The sequence below is a fragment of the Corylus avellana genome, chromosome 11, assembly GCF_965113065.1.
Source record: "Corylus avellana chromosome 11, dhCorAvel1.hap1.2, whole genome shotgun sequence".
Classification (NCBI taxonomy): domain Eukaryota; kingdom Viridiplantae; phylum Streptophyta; class Magnoliopsida; order Fagales; family Betulaceae; genus Corylus; species Corylus avellana.
Genome location: NC_142500.1, coordinates 19,241,965 through 19,261,635, shown reverse-complemented (window position 1 = coordinate 19,261,635; position 19,671 = coordinate 19,241,965). Strand labels below are relative to the sequence as shown.

Sequence of the window (19,671 nt, the reverse complement as noted above, 5' to 3'; positions counted from 1 at the left end):
GTCGATTAGTTCTTGATTTTTTTTTTTTTCTTTTAACAATGGCATTTAAGGGTTATTTGGCATCGTCACTTCAATAAAGTAACATAAATTTGAAATAAAAGTGTGGTAAATAGCGATTTGATGAAGCAATTTTATAAATTTCTAATGCCATGTGTTTTGAATCTTTTGATAATCAATATGGACCTTTTTTTTTTTTTTCTTTTAATTTGGCCCTCTCCTTTATTGAAACCACCGCATCCACTTTGGAGTCAGCCCGGCCAATAAGAAACAACAAATAAGAGAAAGGGAAATCATTAATCATGGAAGGCCGAAAGGTCAAAGGTCAAAGGTCAAACCCATGCTACCACAGTGGTCTACTACCAGTACCCACCACCAAAAGCATCAAATTCTCCGTGTAAACTGATTAGAAATAGGAAATCGGATTCCCAGGATTTCATTTCTCAATTTCTCAGTCTAACAAATTCCATCCTCTAACGAAGAATGTCGACGACGCCGTTACCCGGTCTGTACCGCAGATCCCTTCCTTCTCCTCCGGCAATAGATTTCGCTTCCCCGGAAGGCAAGGTACGTATCTCTCTCTCTCTCTCTCTCTCTCTGAAATTGAATGGATTTTGTTTGAATGTGTGTGAATGTTTTGTTGCTGTAGAAACTGTTTGCGGAGGCGTTAGGAGGTGGAACAATGGAAGGGTTTTTCAAGCTGATATCGTGCTACCAAACGCAGTCGGAGCCTGCGTATTGCGGGCTCGCCACCCTCGCCGTGGTCCTCAATGCGCTCGCCATCGATCCCGGAAGAAAATGGAAAGGTATCTTAGATTTCTTTTAAGTAATAGTGCAAAATTATTTTATTTATTTATTTTTTGAGTTTCGCTTTTAACAAAATCCGGAAGTATAAACAGAAATGAGTGGTATATATGTGTGTGTGTGTGGGTGTGGCTTGTATGTATGTGTCACAGGTGACGGTAATCGGCGAGTAAATTGTCAAGAATTTACATTAATTGAGCAATTTGTCTGATATTACTACTTCAAGAGTGGAATTTGGGGAGCTTGGAATTTGCCATTGAAATTTGTAATGTGTATGATATATGTTATATATATATATATATATATATATATATATATATATATATATATATATTTTTTTAAATTTCTGTTTTATTACATTAATTCATCATTTGGATCTAACATAGAAGGAAGGGGAAGTGAATGAAAAGTGTGGATTAGAATTCTCTAGATTTTCTAGGCAACTCCATGATGGAGTTTTTAAAATCTCAACCATTTTGCCTCCTTTGTGTACAACTTATGATTTTGGTTTTAGGCCCTTGGAGATGGTTTGATGACTCGATGCTCGACTGTTGCGAGCCTTTGGCAAAGATTAAAGCTGATGGCATCACGTTTGGTAAAGTTGCATGTTTGGCACACTGCAATGGAGCTAAAGTTGAAGCTTTTCGAACTAGTGAAAGAACCATTGATGACTTCCGCAAGTACATAATCACATGTACTTCTTCAGAGGATTGTCATGTGATCACATCGTACCATAGAGGAGTCTTTAAGCAGGTCTTGTGAGTTTATCCATTTTACTGTCTAATCACTAATATTCTTCTTTTATGTTATGTTCCTTATTCTTGGGAATACTTTTGAAAGAAAAAAAAATCCGTGTCTAAGGCAAATGATTTATGCCCATGAATCAGTTTTATCTGTATTCGCTAAAAGGTAAAGTGTTAATGGTACTTAAAATATGATGTATCCTTACTGTTTGCTGATGGATATAGAACATATTACAAAATTTGTGAATACTGATAACCTTGGTAGACACATGATTTCTGAGGTACATAACCATTATGCACTTATAGCTAAATAAAACAGGCAATATATTTTCAGTTTCATTTTCTTCAAATTCAGCTCTAAGACCTTTACACCTGAACTATAGGGTCTGTTGTATTCATCTGAACTATGCCTTTCATAAATATTTTTGTTGTATATTTATGTTGTTTTCATCTTTACTGTTAATAGGCAAGACTGACCTTTTGCTTTTTAGAGTATGTGACAACTTTTCAAAGCAATTGTGGCAGTTAGCTTTGTTGCCTGTACTCTCTTTTAGTTCTTGAAGCCTTGTTAGTTCATGGAATAATAAAAAAAAAAGAACAAGCAGAAGAAAGAAATAGTCTCATTATGAACAGAGTGGGGCTAGTCTAGGAATCATTAGTGCCATTTACTGAGTCTTTGTGCTTTGAAAATACAAAATTTATTATCCTTGTTGTATGCTTACTTTTTAGAATTTGAGAGAGGATTGATTTCATTTTATTGCCTGGATAAAGACTGGAACTGGTCACTTTTCACCAATTGGGGGCTATCATGCTGAAAGAGATATGGTTCTCATATTGGATGTTGCTCGATTTAAATATCCTCCTCATTGGGTTCCTCTCACACTTCTTTGGGAGGCCATGGATACCATTGATGCAGCAACTGGACATCGTAGGGGGTATGCTCTCCTATTATGAACCTCCATGTCAGAGTAGAAGCCATTAGTTAAGCTGCTTATATTTGTGATTGTTTAAACAAAATGGCATTAGTATTTCTTGCTCAATTGCATTGACTGTGATATCTTGTATTATGAAAGTTAAGTTCCCACGTTGGATGTAAGGCGTGTATATCCGGAATCCCTCATTAGATATGTGCTAGGCGAGACTAAGCTATATAAGTGACTCTAGGAAGTTCCAATCATAATTTCACTAGTACATTTGGAGTATAATGAAATGTGACTAGCTCTTCTCTAGGTCATGACAAATGGTGTCAAAGCCCACCTAGTATTGACATGTATTGGGGCACTGCAGAGCAACGTGGGCCCTAACGAGGACGTTAGAGATTTGGGTGTAGGAAATTGTGATACATCGAAATGTAAAAGTTATGTCCCATATAGAATGAGTAGATTATAAGCATGTGTGTATAAAGTCCCACATTGGTTATGTACTGGATGAGGTTGGGCTATATAAGTAACTCTAGAGCTATCCAATCGTAACCTTGACAAATCTTTTTGGGATATAGAGCTAATGCTTTCCAATGTCATAACATTGGCATTCTATATATTTCTTTCTTTGATTCATAATTTTTTTTTTTCTTTTCAAATCTTTTATTTGTGAAACTTATGTGTTTTTTCTTTTTGGTGAATATCATAAGTTACTTGTACTGATCGTATGCATTGTTTATTTAAAATAGAAAATCATTGGTGAAATATTCTTATTATGTGATTATCTTCACTTTCTACAGTTACGTACAATGGCCTTTAGTTCTGATTTTTGCTTAGTATATTGAAAAGCAACGTAGGTCTTGCAAATGAAGTTCTATCTCTTTGTTTGGCCTTTAGATATGGATAAGTAGTGACATATTTGTATGGATAAAATTATCAAGTACTGCTGCCATATATACTCTGCTAATTTATGTTTAGACATCAGTTATTTTTATTTTCTTTCAACCCTTTTTAGGCTTTGGCTGTAAATTTGGTTGAAAGTTTGTGTTTGCAGTGTTTCTTTAATAAACCATTATAACCTTGTTTAATAACTATTTGCAAGCCCAAGTAGAATAGTATTTCTTTTAAATTTGTTCTGCCTAAATTCTGCCTCCCTGAAATTTTGATTCTATGATGTTGTTATTGGCTGTTTTATTTGTATTCTATTTACATTCTAACATATAAATTTTCAGGTACATGATTATTTCAAGGCATCACAGAGCACCATCAATCCTTTATACTGTGGTACTGTTCTTGTTGGCTTATGTGAAATTTTGGTGCTAGATTTTTCTCTCCCCTATGCATCACTTTTGATTAGTACCAAAAATTGGATAAATTTTATAAGTTGTGACAACTTTTATAACATTTGCAATGTGCCCCCTAAACTACAAATTTGACAATCTACCCTAGAAGTTGAAGTTCCATGATAAGTAGCCCCAACCACCTATAATTGGTGTTGAAGTTTGTTTTTTTGTTTTTTTCATACATGAGAGTTTCACATGGTTATGGGGTGTACATTTGAGTGGAACTTTAGTTAAGTGAAGAGTTATTTAAGAATAATGACTTTGGCAAATGATAATGGCTTTTGGGATAAGTGACTTTGGCTAGAGATATGCCTCTCGGCTATGGTCATACCCTTTTACAAGAGTTATCATGCAATTATTTGGTGACTTGACTTTTGGCTAAGTTCGTGTCTTTCTTTGCATTGCAATTTGTATTTGTTCTGGTTGGTGATATGACGCAATCCTGGAGTTAGTGGAAAGCTATGATCTAATAGGTACGTTAATTCTGAGCAACAGAAGGGTATGAAAGAACAAATTTTTGCTTGTAAGGACTGCAATGACGTGGGAAATCAGATTAAGTGAAATGCAATCCTCATTGAAGAATTTTGGAAAAGATGATCTAATGGTTAGGAAAAATTAACTGTAAACTATTCTGACTCTTTATTATAATCTATGAATTAGAAAATTAATTTTAATCTATTTTTCCTTTTCCCTAAAAAAAATTATCCCCTTTTTCTTCTTATTGATTTGAGCTTGGGCCAAAAGTTTAGCTGAAATAGAAATGTAAGATTTTGAATTAGACGAGGGAAAATAAAGAAAAGACAGTTGATTACTTTGACTCAATAAAGAAATACGGGGATTCTTGTCTCTCAAATACAGACGTTTTATCTTTCATGGTTTCACATGCATTGTTTATTCTCTTGAAATCTGATTCAATTTTGTTGATTTCATGTTGTTCTGCTTCCCTGTTTATGTCTGCTACAGACGTTCTGAACTAGCATTGCATGTGACTCTGGATTCTGTGCAGAGTTGTAGACATGATAGTTGGAAAAGTTTGGCAAAGTACTTAGTAGAAGATATCCCCCTCCTCTTGAAGTTAGAAGATCTCAAAGATGTTAAAAAAGTACTCTCAATGATATTCAAATCACCCCCTGCCGATTTGAGAGAATTCATTAAGTGGGTTGCAGAAGTTCGAAGACAAGAGGATGGGAGTGTAATCTTAAGTGAAGAGGAAAAAGGAAGGGTTGCAATCAAGGTCTTCTATAGCTACTTTGAATTCCTTTTTTCCTTTCTAATGCATTATTTCCTGTTTTTCTGTGAATTTTTTGAGCTTTTAGAGGATGAACAATAATTTTACAGTTTCTTAGACTTCTTGTACCTAAAAAGATGAACAACAAATAAATTTCTGATTTTGAGTTTATAAGCTTTGGGATTTCAGGAAGAGATATTGAAACAAATACAAGAGACCGAACTATTCAGACACGTAACAAGATGGTTGGCTTCGGAAAATTCTTTTTATAAAGACATCACATCATTAGGTGATAAAGATGGTTTACCTGAAATTGCTGCATGTGCTTGTTGCCAAGGTGCAGAACTTTTGGCCAGGAAACCCAGTGGAATATGCTGTAGGAAAACAAATATAAAGCTTTTGAAGGCCTGTGATGATGTTTTAACCGTACTTCTGTTAGCCCTGCCGCAACTTACATGGGCTGGCATCAAAGAAGCAAAACTAGAGGCAGAAATTAACTGTCTTGTGTCAACTGACAATCTTCCCCCTCTGCTTAAAGATGAGGTACTATTTATATCGTTGATGCTTTCTTGTTTTTAGTTATACTTGATGATTATTAAATCACCATTTATTTCAAAAGTTTAAGTGGATAGAAAATGATGAATTTAATCATTTTAATTAATATTTTAACATTCCCAATTGTGTGATGCTTTCTTGTTTTTAGTTATACTTGATGACCATTAAATCACCATTTATTTCAAAAGTTTAAGTTGATAGAAAATTATGAATTTAATCATTTTAATTAATATTCTAACATTCCCAATTGTGAGCTCAAACTCCTCCTTAATAAATGAGGCCTAGCAAGAGAAATGTTTAATTGATCTGAGAGGTGAATTACGGAAACAAAATTCTAACTTAGAATTTGTGCTTTAATACCATATTAAACCATCAATTGTTCTAAAAGCTCGAGCTGATAGGAAATGGTGAATTTAATCATTTTAACTAATATTCTAATATTGACCTCTTCTACTTTATTTTAGTTAAGTTACTGGTTTAAGTCACCATCTTAAATTAGGTCTGAAGAACTTTTTTGATATTCACGGATGTCAAGATATATAGAATTGTCGATAAAGCTTTCACTTGAGAAGTTTGACTGTCATATTGTTTCATGGTGACCAATGACCATAATTTTTGGTGCTTGAATCCAAATATAGCATCCACAACCATGAAGAAGCTGATTCTTATTTCTAACTTAATGACCATTACAGGTTTTGTATTTGAGAGGGCAGCTCCATTTCCTGATAACAGATCTTCGTGCTCCTACCCCTTCATGATGTTGTTGTTTTTTTTATCATGAGTCGACAGCCATTTCTTCACATAGCTCCATTGTATGGTAGTGGATATACATTTTTATGAGTTTCCAACTCTTGAAATATTAACTAAATAGATCGATATTATTGGCTCGCTCCCCCATTCTCTACCCCTGCCTCAAACCCACCATCTTTCACTCTTCATCACATCTTCCCTTCCATCTAGTTTACTCAATACTCGTGGATTCCTCCACCCCTGAGCTTGATCATCTCATCTCTCAAACTGAAGTGCCTGGATGGATTCCTCCACACATTGTTAGCCCTTGTCCTTAAGCAAGATGGTCCTTTCTCTGTGCCTCATTATCGGCAAAGGCAGTGGCATATAAAATTATCACCAAAATCCTTGATAACTGCCTTAAAGCCATCCTTCTCAAATTTATTGCCCCCAACCAGTCAACCTTTGTTCCGGGCAGACCCATTCAAGATAACTCCAATCTAGCCCATGAATTACTTCACACCCTCAGAAACATGAGTGGCAGAGGGGGCCTCATGGCTATCAAGATAGATATGGATTGACCTTTAACCTTTTATTCTCAAGGTTATGGAAGGACTAGGGTTTCATCCCACTTGGATCCTTTGGATCAATAAGTGCATCTCTTCCTGCTCCTCGGTGGTCATCAATGGTAAATTACTATTCCCAATCTCTAGTCTTGATACACTGTCATCTCCTCCTATCTCTGACTCTTCATCTATATAGACAATGACGCATGTCATCATTTTACTGGTGTTAATGTGGCATACTAATGGAATCTGTCAAGTGTTTTGATGGTATTTGCCTACAAGGAGCGATTTGTAACTGAGGCTTCACCGAGGACTTCTTAATTATTTTTTATACCGTAGGAAATGATTTATAATTTAGGCTAACCACAATGACTAATTTTACATTTATCCCTAAAAAAAATGGTATTCTAGTGAAGCTTATTCCTCCCGTAGGAATTGAACCTAAAACTTGCACTTATCAAAGGAAATAGATATGGTATGTGAAGGGCCTATTGACAGCTATGGTTCCCCAACCAAGATATTGAGTGGAACAAAGTTTCCTTCAAACTAGGTGAAAGAAATTCTTCTAATCCTGTATATTAAATTGACATTTGTTCATAGAGCATGTGATTTTCAATGTAAGAATTACATGTTTTGTTAATTATTAAAATGCATGTGGTTTAAAAACAAATGTCAAATTAATAAATTGAATTAGAAGAAATTCTTTCAATTCAATTTGAAGAAAAACTTTGCAAAGCGAGATATAAGGCTAGAAGATAAGATAAACATCCAAATCCAACAACTAATGTCGCACTATAAAAATATAGAAAGTGACAATTAATTCGATACCTTGAAAGAGTTAGATTGGCATTGATTGCATTACTTCAAAAGATTAGGTACCGAGAATAAATAAAAAATTAGGTACAATGTGTAACAAGGAACGACATGTCACATTGATTGTACACCATGAACCAAGAAGTCTTCTCCAGGCCCAATTGTTAAGAATAGTAAATTATTATTCTCATTAATACCATTTAATCAACCAGGCAACCATATGCTTCGAATCTGGGCCATTTGTTGGAGATAAAAGTACATTGAGGTTTTTCACACATCTTAGAGCATTCACAGCCAAAATGCTAAAACCCTCCCCATCCGGCTCAACAATTGGGTCAACAAAATGCTGGGGAGCTACAGTGGTCAGCAAGTTTGCTGACCACCGTAGCTCCTCAACATATCTCATATATTGATAAAAAAATTCTCACTTCTCTCTCCTCTAATAAAAAACTATTTCATCACATCTCTCTTCTTTCTCTTCTTTCTGCTCCGGTAGCTGTCCCTTGCCATTTTCCTTCTTCTGGTTTTCTTGTTCTTCTTCTGCAACGACAAAAAACAAAACAAAATAAAACAAAAACAAAAACAAAAAAACAACATCCTCATTAACATTTTGGGCGCTGTTGCTTCTTCATTTTTGTGTGAGAGATTTGCTTGGTTCCGTCACCGAATGGGAAGAAAAACACGCAGGGCGAGCAAAGGATGAATATGTGTGTGAGAGGATGCAGTTTGCCAAGGATTTGGAGGTGCAGAGGATGAGTATGTTCATGGAAACGCTGAAATTTTTGGGTTCATCTTTTCTGGGTTCATCTGGGTTCATCTTTTCCGGGATTCTCATTGTTCTTCACATTTCTTTGGTGTTGGACTTATAGATCCTTTGAATTGCTGGGTTTCTTTGATCTGAATTGGTTTCATTCATCTTTCCAAAGATGAGTCTCTCTTCAAATCCAAAGGCATGGAGGATTCGGAGTCGGTGGAATGTGTGCTAGGATTAGGGGTGTCAAAAATAACCGGGAAACCGGAACCGGGACCGGAAAACCGGGAAACCGGAAACCGGGAAACCGGGGACCGGTTCCGGTTCCGGTTGCCAAAAAAAAAAAAACCGGGACCCCGGTTTTTGGCACCCGGTAAAAACCGGGAAAACCGGAACCGGGTATTATTTTATTAAATAATATTTATATATTATTATATTATATATATATATATTAATATTTTTTTTAATTTTTTTAGTCTTTTACGTAGCGTTTAGGACCTTAGGCAATTAGGTTTCTCACTTTTCCGGTTTTTAAGGTTTTAAAATGATTTTTAGGGTATTTTAAAAAATTTGAATTTTTATTTCTAAGGCTCATATAGGCAAAAACATTGATTTTTTTAAGGATTTTTAGGCATTTTTAGGTTTATTTTTTAATTATTTGGAATAATCACAATAAAGGCTCTTTAATTTAGACAAAAAGATTAATAGTTTTTTTTTAAATGAGCTAACTTATGAAAAAAATAATTTGCTTATTTTAGGCCCAATACCTAAAATAAGCCCAAACACTAATTTTTTTCAAAAACCGGTTACCGGACCGGGTAAAACCGGAACCGGCCGGGAACTGGGACCCCGGTTAACCGGGGTCCCGGTTCCGGTTCCGGTTTCCCAAAACCGAGAACCGGGGTACCCCGGTTCTGGTTCCGGTTTTGGCCAAAAACCGGGAAACCGAATCGGGTTGACACCCCTAGCTGGGATGCTATTCTACCGTTGAGAGAAAATTAAAGGAAAAAATGAATAAAGAAAGAAAGAATAAAAAAAATAAAGAAAGAGTAAAGAAATAATATTTAAATGATAGAGAAAGTTAAAATGCTGAGTTGGATGTGGGTACTTTAAAAATGTAGATAGTTAAAATAGATAAAGGTGATTTTCTTTTGCTAAATTAGCCAAACATTAGCTAAATCGGATGTGAATGCTCTTACACCAAATCAAAGGAGAGCTTTTAAGATATTTAAGTCAGTTCAATCCAATCCATGTTTTCAATCAAATTCGAAGAGAAAAGTAACAATCATATTAATTTAAATCTAAATGCCCATTATTTTTCTAAGTTAGTGATTATTTTTGTGAGCATTAGTTAGATATTCTCACTGATTATATAGGCCAAAAGCTCTTTTTAAAACAGAATTGTAGAAAGTATTTTGTTTGGAGTACGTTTGAAAAAGAAAATGATTTTTAAACAAACAAGTGGATGCATTTTTAAAACGGCATGATTTTAAAGGACAAAAGCAATTTTATGATATGCTTAACTTTCTTTTTTTAAAAAAAAAAAAAATTACCTTTTTATTAAATGAGTTTCGGACATTATTATTTTTTGGGTTAAATACATTTCTAGTACTTATGGTTTGCACCAAAATCAAATAGCCACCTGAGTTTTTAAAAATGTTGCAAATGCTACATGTGGTAAGCAAACAAACTGACTTAGTATTTTCGTTAAGATTCTGTTAGAGTTTTTAGTAAAGTGCCACGTCACCCTTACACATGGTCTGGTACCTGGGTTTTTGGGTGCCACGTCATATTTAAAACAAAAAACCCAACAAAAAAAAAAAACTCCAAGCCAAACAGGGTGGCCTGCCACCCCAGCTTTCAATTTTTTTTTTTTTTTTTGGTTTTTTGTTTTTTTTTTTTAATATGACGTGGCACTCAAAAATTTAGGTACCGCGCCACATGGTGCCTTGAAACTATAGGTACCACGCCACGTGTAAGGATGATGTGGTATTCTGTTAAAAAACCTAACAAATTCTTGATGGAGGTGCTAAGTGGGTTTATTTGCTTACCACTTGTACCATTTGTGATATTTTTGAAAATGCAGGTGCCTATTTTATTTTGGTACAAACCACAAGTATTGAAAAAATATTTAACCCTCATTTTTTTCAAACCTTTTGAAGCCATCAAACATTCAAACCGAACAGAGACGAACAAAAAAGGAAAGAGAAGTGCTAGAGACTAGAAAGCCAAACAAATGAATTCAGAAAAATTTCCAAATTGATGTGGCAAGGGTTTTTAAATTAAAAAAAAATGCAATTCTTTCTCACGGTCTGTCACGTCAATTTGAAAATTTTTATGAATTCATTTGTTTGTCTCCCTAACACTTTCTCAAAAGAAATTTAGGGTATTTAACTAAAAAAAAGCCATGACTTTGTCAATTAATATCTTATCACCATCAATGAGAAAATAAGGAGTTTATGCTATATATAAATTTGACTAATGCGAGAAACCACATTTTTATGTCACAACTATCTTAAAATATTGATATGGCAGTTATAATCAATCTTTGATATTTTTTTATTTTTTATTTTTGAAGGGGAAATCATTATAGTCTCATTAATTGATGAAAGATCACGAGTATAAAGTTCTTACATCATAAAGCAAAAGGTCTGAAAAAATCATAGCCGAAGCTACAGGATTACAAGTCATAGATACATACATAACAATCTGACATTCAAGACCTATCTATAATATCAAAATCTACTAATCCATGACTAATCTTCAGTTGTAACAACAAGTCTGCTCCAGACAGACTCAATCCAATACATTGGTAGCAACATCCTCCTGTCGAAACTCATCCTCCTCGACTCGCAAGCCAGAAAATTATTCACATCGTCAACCCAACAGGCCAGGACTACAAAATACAGGGAAAATAGAAAAACAGAGAAAAAAAAAAAAAAAAAAAAGGCACAAAGTCCTACAAAACACCACCGGAGGAAGGCTAGGAGTCACGATCCGTTGCCGGGTTGCCGAAATCAGAAGCGATAGGTGCCGTTGGAAGTAGGCGGGGCTGGTGCACGTGGTGGAATGGCATGTTTCGAGGTAGGTCTGATGGAGGGACATAGATCAAGCTTTGAAGAGTCCAATCTAAGAACTCCATCAACCCCAGAAAAAGACACGGCAGAAAATAGTGGACGGAACACCCAACACAGTAGGGCTTGAGCTTATAACAAAGAAAAAATAAGCAAAAATAAAATGGGAGAGGAGTCGAGGAAGAGAGGGGCGGAGGAAGAGGGGGAGGGGGAGAATTCTTAACTGTGCGGCTAGGGTTTTTGCACTTTCGAGTACTTCCACATTTTACAGAGCAAGATTTTGAGTGTTCTTTTCGGCTCTGATTTTTTTCTTTTTCAATAATGATTAATCAACAATTTATTAAACTGTCACGTCAGTATTGTATTTGCGGTATAAATTTTCATCTGCATATAAAAACATTTCTTTTGTTACGTTTTGCAGACTGATGAAAATTCAGAACATCCAACATGGGAAGCAATCGGGTACCATGTTGACACACGGAAAATTCTGCCAGACCCCAAGAGGAGAGGCCTCTCCAAAAGGGAGTCATAGAAACGATGTACGAAAAAGACTCAACCTTTCTCCAATCTCTCACTCAAAAAGGCCTTGAAGTCACTGAAGATGCAGAGCAAAATGTATACAAGATTAAATGCAAAGTCGTTGTTGTTGGTTCTGGTTCTGGCGGTGGTGTTGCAGCTGCAGTGCTTGCAAGCTCCGGTCAAAAAGTAATCGTCCTTGAGAAAGGCAACTACTTTGTGCCAGAAGATTATTCTTCTCTAGAAGGCCCTTCCTTGAATGAGCTATATGAATCAGGTGCATTTTTGTCTACTCTTGATGGGACTATGATCATGGCCGGCTCAACTGTCGGCGGAGGCTCCGCTGTAAACTGGTCTGCATCTATCAAAACACCGGATTCGATTCTCCGAGAGTGGTCTGTCAATCACAAGATCCCACTTTACGCCAGCTCTGGCTATCAATCTGCCATGGATGCCGTTTGTAAGAGGATTGATGTCACAGATAAGTGTAAAGAAGAAAGCTTTCAGAATCAAGCACTCCGAAAAGGGTGTGAGAATCTTGGCTTGAAAGTTGAGATAGTCCCAACAAATTCCTCAGAAAATCATTACTGTGGTTCTTGCGGTTATGGTTGTAGAACAGGAGACAAGAAAGGCACTGATTCAACTTGGTTGGTCGATGCTGTGAACAGGGGTGCAGTAATCCTAACAGGAAGCAAAGCAGAGAAACTCATATTGGAGAATGAAAAGAATGGAAGGATGAGAAAGAGATGCCTGGGAGTGATTGCAACAACTTCGAGTAAGGCTATCACAAAGAAGCTGAAAATTGAGGCAAGAGTAACAATTTGTGCATGTGGGTCTCTCTTGACTCCCCCTCTAATGATCTCTAGTGGCTTGAAGAATCCAAACATTGGCAGGAACCTCCACATCCACCCTGTTCAACTGGTTTGGGGGTATTTCCCAGAAAATATATCTAATCTTAAAGGCAAAACGTATGAGGGAGGAATCCTTACTTCGCTTTGTAAGGTGGTTTCAGGAGATTCCTCTGTCCGGGGCATTATAGAAGCTGCTGTGTTGGGACCTGCCTCATTTAGCGGATTACATCCATGGGTTTCAGGGCTCGACATGAAGGAGAGGATGGTGAAGTATGCTAGAACTGCTAACCTTGTTGTATTTGTCAGAGATCAAGGCTCAGGAGAGGTGAAGAAAGAGGGTAAGATTAAGTATCGATTAAGTGGTGCAGAAAAAGAAAATCTTCAAGCTGGGATGAGGGAGGCTTTGAGGATTTTGGTTGCTGCTGGAGCAGTTGAAGTGGGTACGTATAGGAGTGATGGCCAGAGAATTAAATGTGAAGGGATTAAGGAGAAGGAGTTGGAGGAGTTCTTGGAGACAGTCACAGCAGTTGGAGGGGTTGGTTCATTGGGAGAAAACTGAACCATATATTGTTCTGCACATCAGATGGGAAGTTGTAGAATGGGTGCCACAGAGGAGGAAGGTGCAGTTGCTGAGAATGGTGAAAGTTGGGAAGCAAAAGGGTTATTTGTATGTGATGCAAGCATTCTACTTACTGCAGTTGGGGTCAATCCCATGATTACCATTCAATCTACTGCTTATTGCATTTCCAAGAGGATTGCAGAGTCCTTGAAAAAGCAAAAAATTTACTAGGAAGATTTGGTTTAGGTGCTACTACAAAGCTACAATATATGTGCTACTATCCTTCCTGTTATTGCTATCAAGGATCCACCTCTATTCTCAGAATGGGCTTCAGCCCCAGTGTTTTCTGACATCAACCTTTTGCTACTTGATGTTCGTGTCTGATCAGCTTTGAAGGTATCAAGATGTGCTAACTTTTGTGCACACCAAATTGCTAGATGAGCCGCTTCTCGCTTTGTGTTCGAAAACATTCCCACTTCTTCTCATTATTTTAGTTCTATTCGCTTTAGGAATGGCAAAGACCTTCCTTTGTAATGTTTTCCCTTCTCTGGTTTCCCTTATTTGAATAAAAAATAAAAATAAAAAACTCGACATCTCTCATTCTCTATTTTGATTTTACTCTAGTAGGATGATCGAAAATAAGATTGTGCAATGAGAGAACCTCGATAAATCATTCCGAGTCTTTTATTTTTTTAGATAAATCTCTGAGTTAACCAGCCAAAACATATAACACTTTTAATGTTTTATTTTATTATTTTTTTTTTTTTTAGTTTTAACTGCATAGGTTTATCGAAATGGTGTAATTATTGATCCTTCCGTTATCTTTTCGGCCAAGTTTTTAACGTTTGTAAGTTTCATGTAAGCATTTTTGATGGATCGCATTAAAATAGTTTTTTTTTTTTTTAAATAAAATAAAATAAAATAAATAATTTTTTCTTCCAAGGAAACAACTACAAGATGGCTCAGCACCCAATCTCCAACAACATGTAAGATTTAACACCAGATAACAAAACAAAATCCATTAATATGGAAGCAAAGGTATTAATATGATCTACTTGAAATGCTGAAAAAAGGAGGAAGACATGCTATCTGCTATAAAGGAAAAGCAATCAAAGGTATTAATATGGTTGGTTGATAAGAGTTAGCTGGGCTGCAGTTACTTATACTTCATTAAACTGTTCTACTCTAACTGGTTTAGAGTGATAGTGCAGAATCATGGTCTGATCATTATGTGTATTTTATGTATCTATATGTGTATATGTATGTATAGATATGCTCTTCTGTTCTACCCTTGTTTTTCCTACCAAAAGCAGAGTAACCACTCAAATTCTCAATCCTCCAAATAATGCTGATATGGAGATAACAAAAGCAGAGTAATGTATCTATATGTGTATGTATTTATGATTTTTTATTATTAAAATTTTTTTAAAAAAAATACTATTTTAATGTGATCCAGCAAAAATGCTAACTTGGCACTAATGGACATTAAAAAAAAAAATTGCTCAAAAAGATAACGAAAAGATTTATTGCACCATTTCGTTAAACTTATGCAGTTAAAGTTGAAAAAAAAAAAAAAAAAAATAAATAAAAATAAAAAAACATTGAAGTTTTATCTGTTTTAAGGCGTTAATTCATGAATTTATATACTTTTATTTTTTTTCCAGTTTTGCAAAATCGAAAATGTATTCCATTATATACCCCTCACTCCATTTTAAAATTTATAGTTTTGAAGATTGGTATTTCTCCGACCGCGTGTTAACACGTATCAAAAGTTGTAAACAATAATATGCGACCCATTACTCTTATTTTTAATTAAATAGTTGGGGTTTTACTATCTCACTATTACAACATTTAAAATACATCTACTTCTTCAATTTATTGCATCTCACCTAATCCAAACTAAATAAAGTTTCACCTAATTCTACTGTATTCATTATTGCAATTAAGTTTACTCACGTTTCAATAAATAACTCATGTGATAGTGTCGTTATTATTATTATTATTATTTTATGATATGACCATACAAAAAGAAAATATATGTATCAAACGAATGACTTGGACTTTAGGGAGTTTAACCTCCAACCAATCCAACTACTTTCTTTAAGGCATATGATAGCGTCATTAAGAGATGATAAACTGTACTATAATTGTCATACAATTGATGATGGCAAGAAAATCAGCACTGCTGTCTTGTTCAGATTCTGCTACAAAACTGTCCTGTCTGTTTCTCCCTCTCCGAATCTTTCTCTCTCCTATTATATGTTCTGTACTGTCTGTTCCCGACCCACGAAAGCCATGCCACAAGAGTACTCGAGCCCACCATTTACAAACAAAACAACTCTATAAAACAGAGAGAGATGGCACTGAAAATCAAACAAGAAAACAAAGTCACAGAAAGAAAGATATCATTACAGAGTGAGAAGGATGAAGGGAAGGAAGAGTAATCACACATTGTTGAGAGGAGGGAGGAGAGAGGGCAGCTACAGCCATGGTTTCTCTTTGGCTCAGATCCAATCACTGGCTGCCATCTGTGAGGCTCTTATCCCTCCGCTGCAGCCACGGGACTTCAACCCACCTCCTGACCACTCCCTCCATTCCTTCTACAAAGCTTCTGGGTCTCAGCCTCCAATCCCTGATGAGGTTAAATAATTGTCTATATCCTATCTTTGTTCGTATTCGGAAATTCTAAAAAAAAAAAAAAAAACAAAACAAAATCTTTTTGGTAGTTGTTGTCTTCAAGTAATTAATATGTGTAACATGTTTTTCTCTTTGAATGGAATAAAGGTGGCAGAGATAATTGTGAAGAGGTGTATACCAGATGCTGTGTTCCTAGTGAGCTTCGTTCTGAAGATGCTGTCATTCAGATTGGGAACTCTATTGCTTTGTGGGTATCTGTGCTTTGATAGGAAATGGCCATTTATTCTTAACTTCTCCGAAATTTCTTTGCAAAAGAGAGAAGAAATTCTCAAGAAATGGTCAAGAGCAAGGCGTCTGGTACCCTTAAGGCTCGTGTTTGTGGCTATTAAAATGTTCTGCTTCTTTAACTACTTCTCAAGGGTAATGCTTTTAATCCACTATGGTATCTCACCCTCTTCAATTTCTAAATTATGGTCTTTTTTTTGTTGGGTACTAAGAAACGGATTTCATAAAGAATTTTGTGGTGAGTAAGAAGAAAGTTTAGCTACATGTTGTTTTAGTGGTTTTGGAAATAGGTTAACAACTGTCAACTGCTGGTAACTTAATCCTAGATGCTTTATGCATATATATCGTTTTGAAGACTAATTTCTGAAAACTGTTTCTGGAAACCCCTTTTTTTAGTAGGACATTATTGATGCATGCTTTTGGTAGTTCCTATATGTGCAATTTCCTTTTTCTTCTGCATTATGGTTTCAAAATTAGTTTGATAAAAGGAAAATGCTTTGAGTTATGCAGCTTTTACCACAATTTCTTTTCAAATTTGACCTGACTGTTTATAATTTGTGAAATGATTAAGCTCTTAAAAAACATAAATTGGTTTTATTAATAGATATTGGTTAGGAATTTAAGATCTTTGACCTAGAATTTTCTAAGAAATCTAGAACATGTTAACAATTACTATTTTAATTTCTATTTTTCTTTCCCCTTTTATTCTCAAACATTCAGGCTTTAAGGAGATTGAGAAGAAACTTCAATTTGAACTCCAATTTATCAAAAAGCATCGTATTTGTTATGTTTTGATGGAATATTACATTTGAGTCGTAGTTACATTTATATGATAAACATGTGACAAATACCATATTCACAGAAATTAGGAATGATCTTGCATCATTCCCCCGTTATCATCTAGAGGCACAGAATAGATTCATCGATTCTTTTATATATGGTTGATTAAATTTGCCATCTTTAGGTTTGACAGAATATTAGTTTATTGTGGATCCTGCAAAAGGAAAACTACAAACCTTCATCTGCCTATAAAAGTTTCTCTTTTTTACATTTCCCGTTAGGAGTTTTGACTTATTATTTTACATTTTCTTACTTGTCGCAGACAGATGAAGAAAACATTTCTCCTTTTTATTGTTCCCATTAAGAGTTTTGAGTTTTCTTTTTTTTTTTTTTGTCATTTTTCTGCTTGTTGCAGATTGATGAAAATACAGAGAGTTCAATATGGGAAGCAATCGGGTACCATGTTGACACCAGGGAAAAATTGACGAAACCACATGAAGAGAGGCCACTCCAGAAGGGAGTGATAGAAACTATGTATGAAAGTGACTCTACAATTGTCCAATCTCTCACCCAGAAAGGCCTTGAAGTCACTGAAGATTCAGAGCAAAGCGTATACAAGATCAAATGTGACGTTGTTGTTGTTGGTTCTGGTAGTGGTGGTGGGGTTGCAGCTTCAGTGCTTGCAAGCTCTGGCCAAAAAGTAATCATCCTTGAGAAGGGAAACTATTTTGTGCCCGCAGACTATTCTTCTTTGGAAGGGCCTTCCCTGAACGAGCTATATGAATCAGGTGGACTTTTGTCAACTATCGACGGGAAAGCTATGATCATGGCCGGCTCAACCGTGGGTGGAGGTTCTGCTATAAACTGGTCTGTATCTATCAAAACACCGGATTCAGTTCTTCGAGAGTGGTCTGTTAATCATAGGATCCCACTTTACGCGAGCTCTAGCTATCAATCTGCCATGGATGTTGTTTGCAAGAGGATTGGTGTCACAGATAAGTGTATGGAAGAAAGCTTTCAGAATCAAGCACTCCGTAAAGGGTGTGAGAATCTTGGTTTGAAAGTTGAGACAGTTACAAGAAATTCCTCAGCAAGTCATTACTGTGGTTCTTGCGGTTATGGTTGCAGAACAGGAGATAAGAAAGGCACTGATTCAACTTGGCTAGTCGATGCTGTGAACTGTGGTGCAGTGATCCTGACAGGAAGTAAAGCTGAGAAACTCATTCTGGAAAATGAAAAGAATGGAAGGATGAGAAAGAGATGTCTGGGAGTGATTGCAACAACTTTGAGTGAGACTGTCACAAAGAAGCTGCAAATTGAGGCTAGAGTAACAGTTTGTGCATGTGGGTCTCTCTTGACTCCCCCTCTAATGATCTCTAGTGGCATGGAAAATCCAAACATTGGCAGAAACCTCCACCTCCACCCTGTTCAACTGGTTTGGGGATATTTCCCAGAAAATATATCTAATCTTAAAGGCAAAATGTATGAGGGAGGAATCATTACTTCGCTCCATAAGGTGGTTTCAGAAGATTCTAATGCCCGGGCTATTATAGAAGCTACTTCACTAGGACCTGCCTCGTTTAGCGGATTACATCCATGGGTTTCGGGGCTCGACATGAAGGAAAGGATGGTGAAGTATGCCAGAACTGCTAACATTTTTGCATTGGTAAGAGATCAAGGTTCAGGAGAGGTGAAGGCAGAGGGTAAGATTAAGTATCGATTAAGTGGTACAGATAAAGAAAATCTTCAAGCTGGGATGAGGCAGGCTTTGAGGATTTTGGTTGCTGCTGGAGCAGTTGAAGTGGGTACTTATAGGAGTGATGGCCAAAGAATTGATTGTAAAGGGATAAAGGAGAAGGATTTGGAGGAATTCTTGGACACAGTGACAGCAGTTGGAGGACCAGGTTCAAGGGGAGAACACTGGACCGTATATTGTTCTGCACATCAAATGGGAAGTTGTAGAATGGGTGCCACAGAGGAGGAAGGTGCAGTTGATGAGAATGGTGAAAGTTGGGAAGCAAAAGGGTTATTTGTATGTGATGGAAGCATTCTACCTAGTGCAATTGGGGTCAATCCCATGATTACCATTCAGTCCACTGCTTATTGCATTTCCAAGAGGATCGCAGAGTCCTTGAAAAAACAATTGTTCTGATCAAGAAGGATTTGGCTCAAGTGCAGCATATGTGCTGTAGGATAACTGCTTGTCTCTCATTCTTTATTTTGATTTTACTATAACATGATGATCTTAAATAAGATTGTATAATGAGAGAACCTCAATAAATTATCTCCTTCCTTCCCTTTCAATCCGAGTCCTTTCATTTTCCTTGTTCTTCTTAGTTTTGCAAAAGCAAAAAAAAATTATCCATTGTGTACCCCACACTCATTAAGGATAATTTACCATCCTCATCCAACACCGGATTCATGGTCTTCTTTGTATCAAAACAATTATCAATGTTGGAAATATCTAACATTGCTACTAAAGCCATAGAGTACTTTGTCAAATAAAAAGTACCAAGCTCT

General features: G+C 36.1%; 2 protein-coding genes and 1 pseudogene across 2 annotated transcripts; all 3 read left to right on the top strand.

Annotated features, from left to right (window-relative positions):
• Window positions 1-320: 320 nt before the first annotated feature.
• LOC132165423 (glutathione gamma-glutamylcysteinyltransferase 3) lies at window positions 321-7,166 on the top strand. The gene is made up of 8 exons (XM_088511972.1): window positions 321-564; window positions 647-803; window positions 1,316-1,554; window positions 2,316-2,479; window positions 3,697-3,748; window positions 4,814-5,041; window positions 5,225-5,578; window positions 6,283-7,166. The coding sequence occupies exons 1-8, from the start codon at window positions 481-483 to the stop codon at window positions 6,346-6,348; spliced, it is 1,344 nt and encodes a 447-aa protein (XP_088368098.1). The 5' UTR covers window positions 321-480; the 3' UTR covers window positions 6,349-7,166.
• Window positions 7,167-11,518: 4,352 nt separating this feature from the next.
• LOC148583199 (long-chain-alcohol oxidase FAO2 pseudogene) lies at window positions 11,519-14,036 on the top strand (annotated as a pseudogene).
• Window positions 14,037-15,729: 1,693 nt separating this feature from the next.
• Window positions 15,730-19,455, top strand: LOC132165999 (long-chain-alcohol oxidase FAO2). The gene is made up of 3 exons (XM_059576736.2): window positions 15,730-16,089; window positions 16,234-16,506; window positions 17,567-19,455. The coding sequence occupies exons 1-3, from the start codon at window positions 15,874-15,876 to the stop codon at window positions 19,301-19,303; spliced, it is 2,226 nt and encodes a 741-aa protein (XP_059432719.2). The 5' UTR covers window positions 15,730-15,873; the 3' UTR covers window positions 19,304-19,455.
• Window positions 19,456-19,671: the final 216 nt, after the last annotated feature.

Excerpts from the sequence above, each read along its gene's own strand:
- LOC132165423 (XM_088511972.1), top strand. The coding sequence starts at position 481 with ATGTCGACGACGCCGTTACCCGGTCTGTACCGCAGATCCCTTCCTTCT. Across the intron at positions 804-1,315 it reads TCCCGGAAGAAAATGGAAAG|GCCCTTGGAGATGGTTTGAT; the intron begins GTATCTTAGATT and ends TTTTGGTTTTAG. Across the intron at positions 1,555-2,315 it reads ATAGAGGAGTCTTTAAGCAG|ACTGGAACTGGTCACTTTTC; the intron begins GTCTTGTGAGTT and ends GCCTGGATAAAG.
- LOC132165999 (XM_059576736.2), top strand. The coding sequence starts at position 15,874 with ATGAAGGGAAGGAAGAGTAATCACACATTGTTGAGAGGAGGGAGGAGA. Across the intron at positions 16,090-16,233 it reads AGCCTCCAATCCCTGATGAG|GTGGCAGAGATAATTGTGAA; the intron begins GTTAAATAATTG and ends AATGGAATAAAG. Across the intron at positions 16,507-17,566 it reads TCTTTAACTACTTCTCAAGG|ATTGATGAAAATACAGAGAG; the intron begins GTAATGCTTTTA and ends TGCTTGTTGCAG.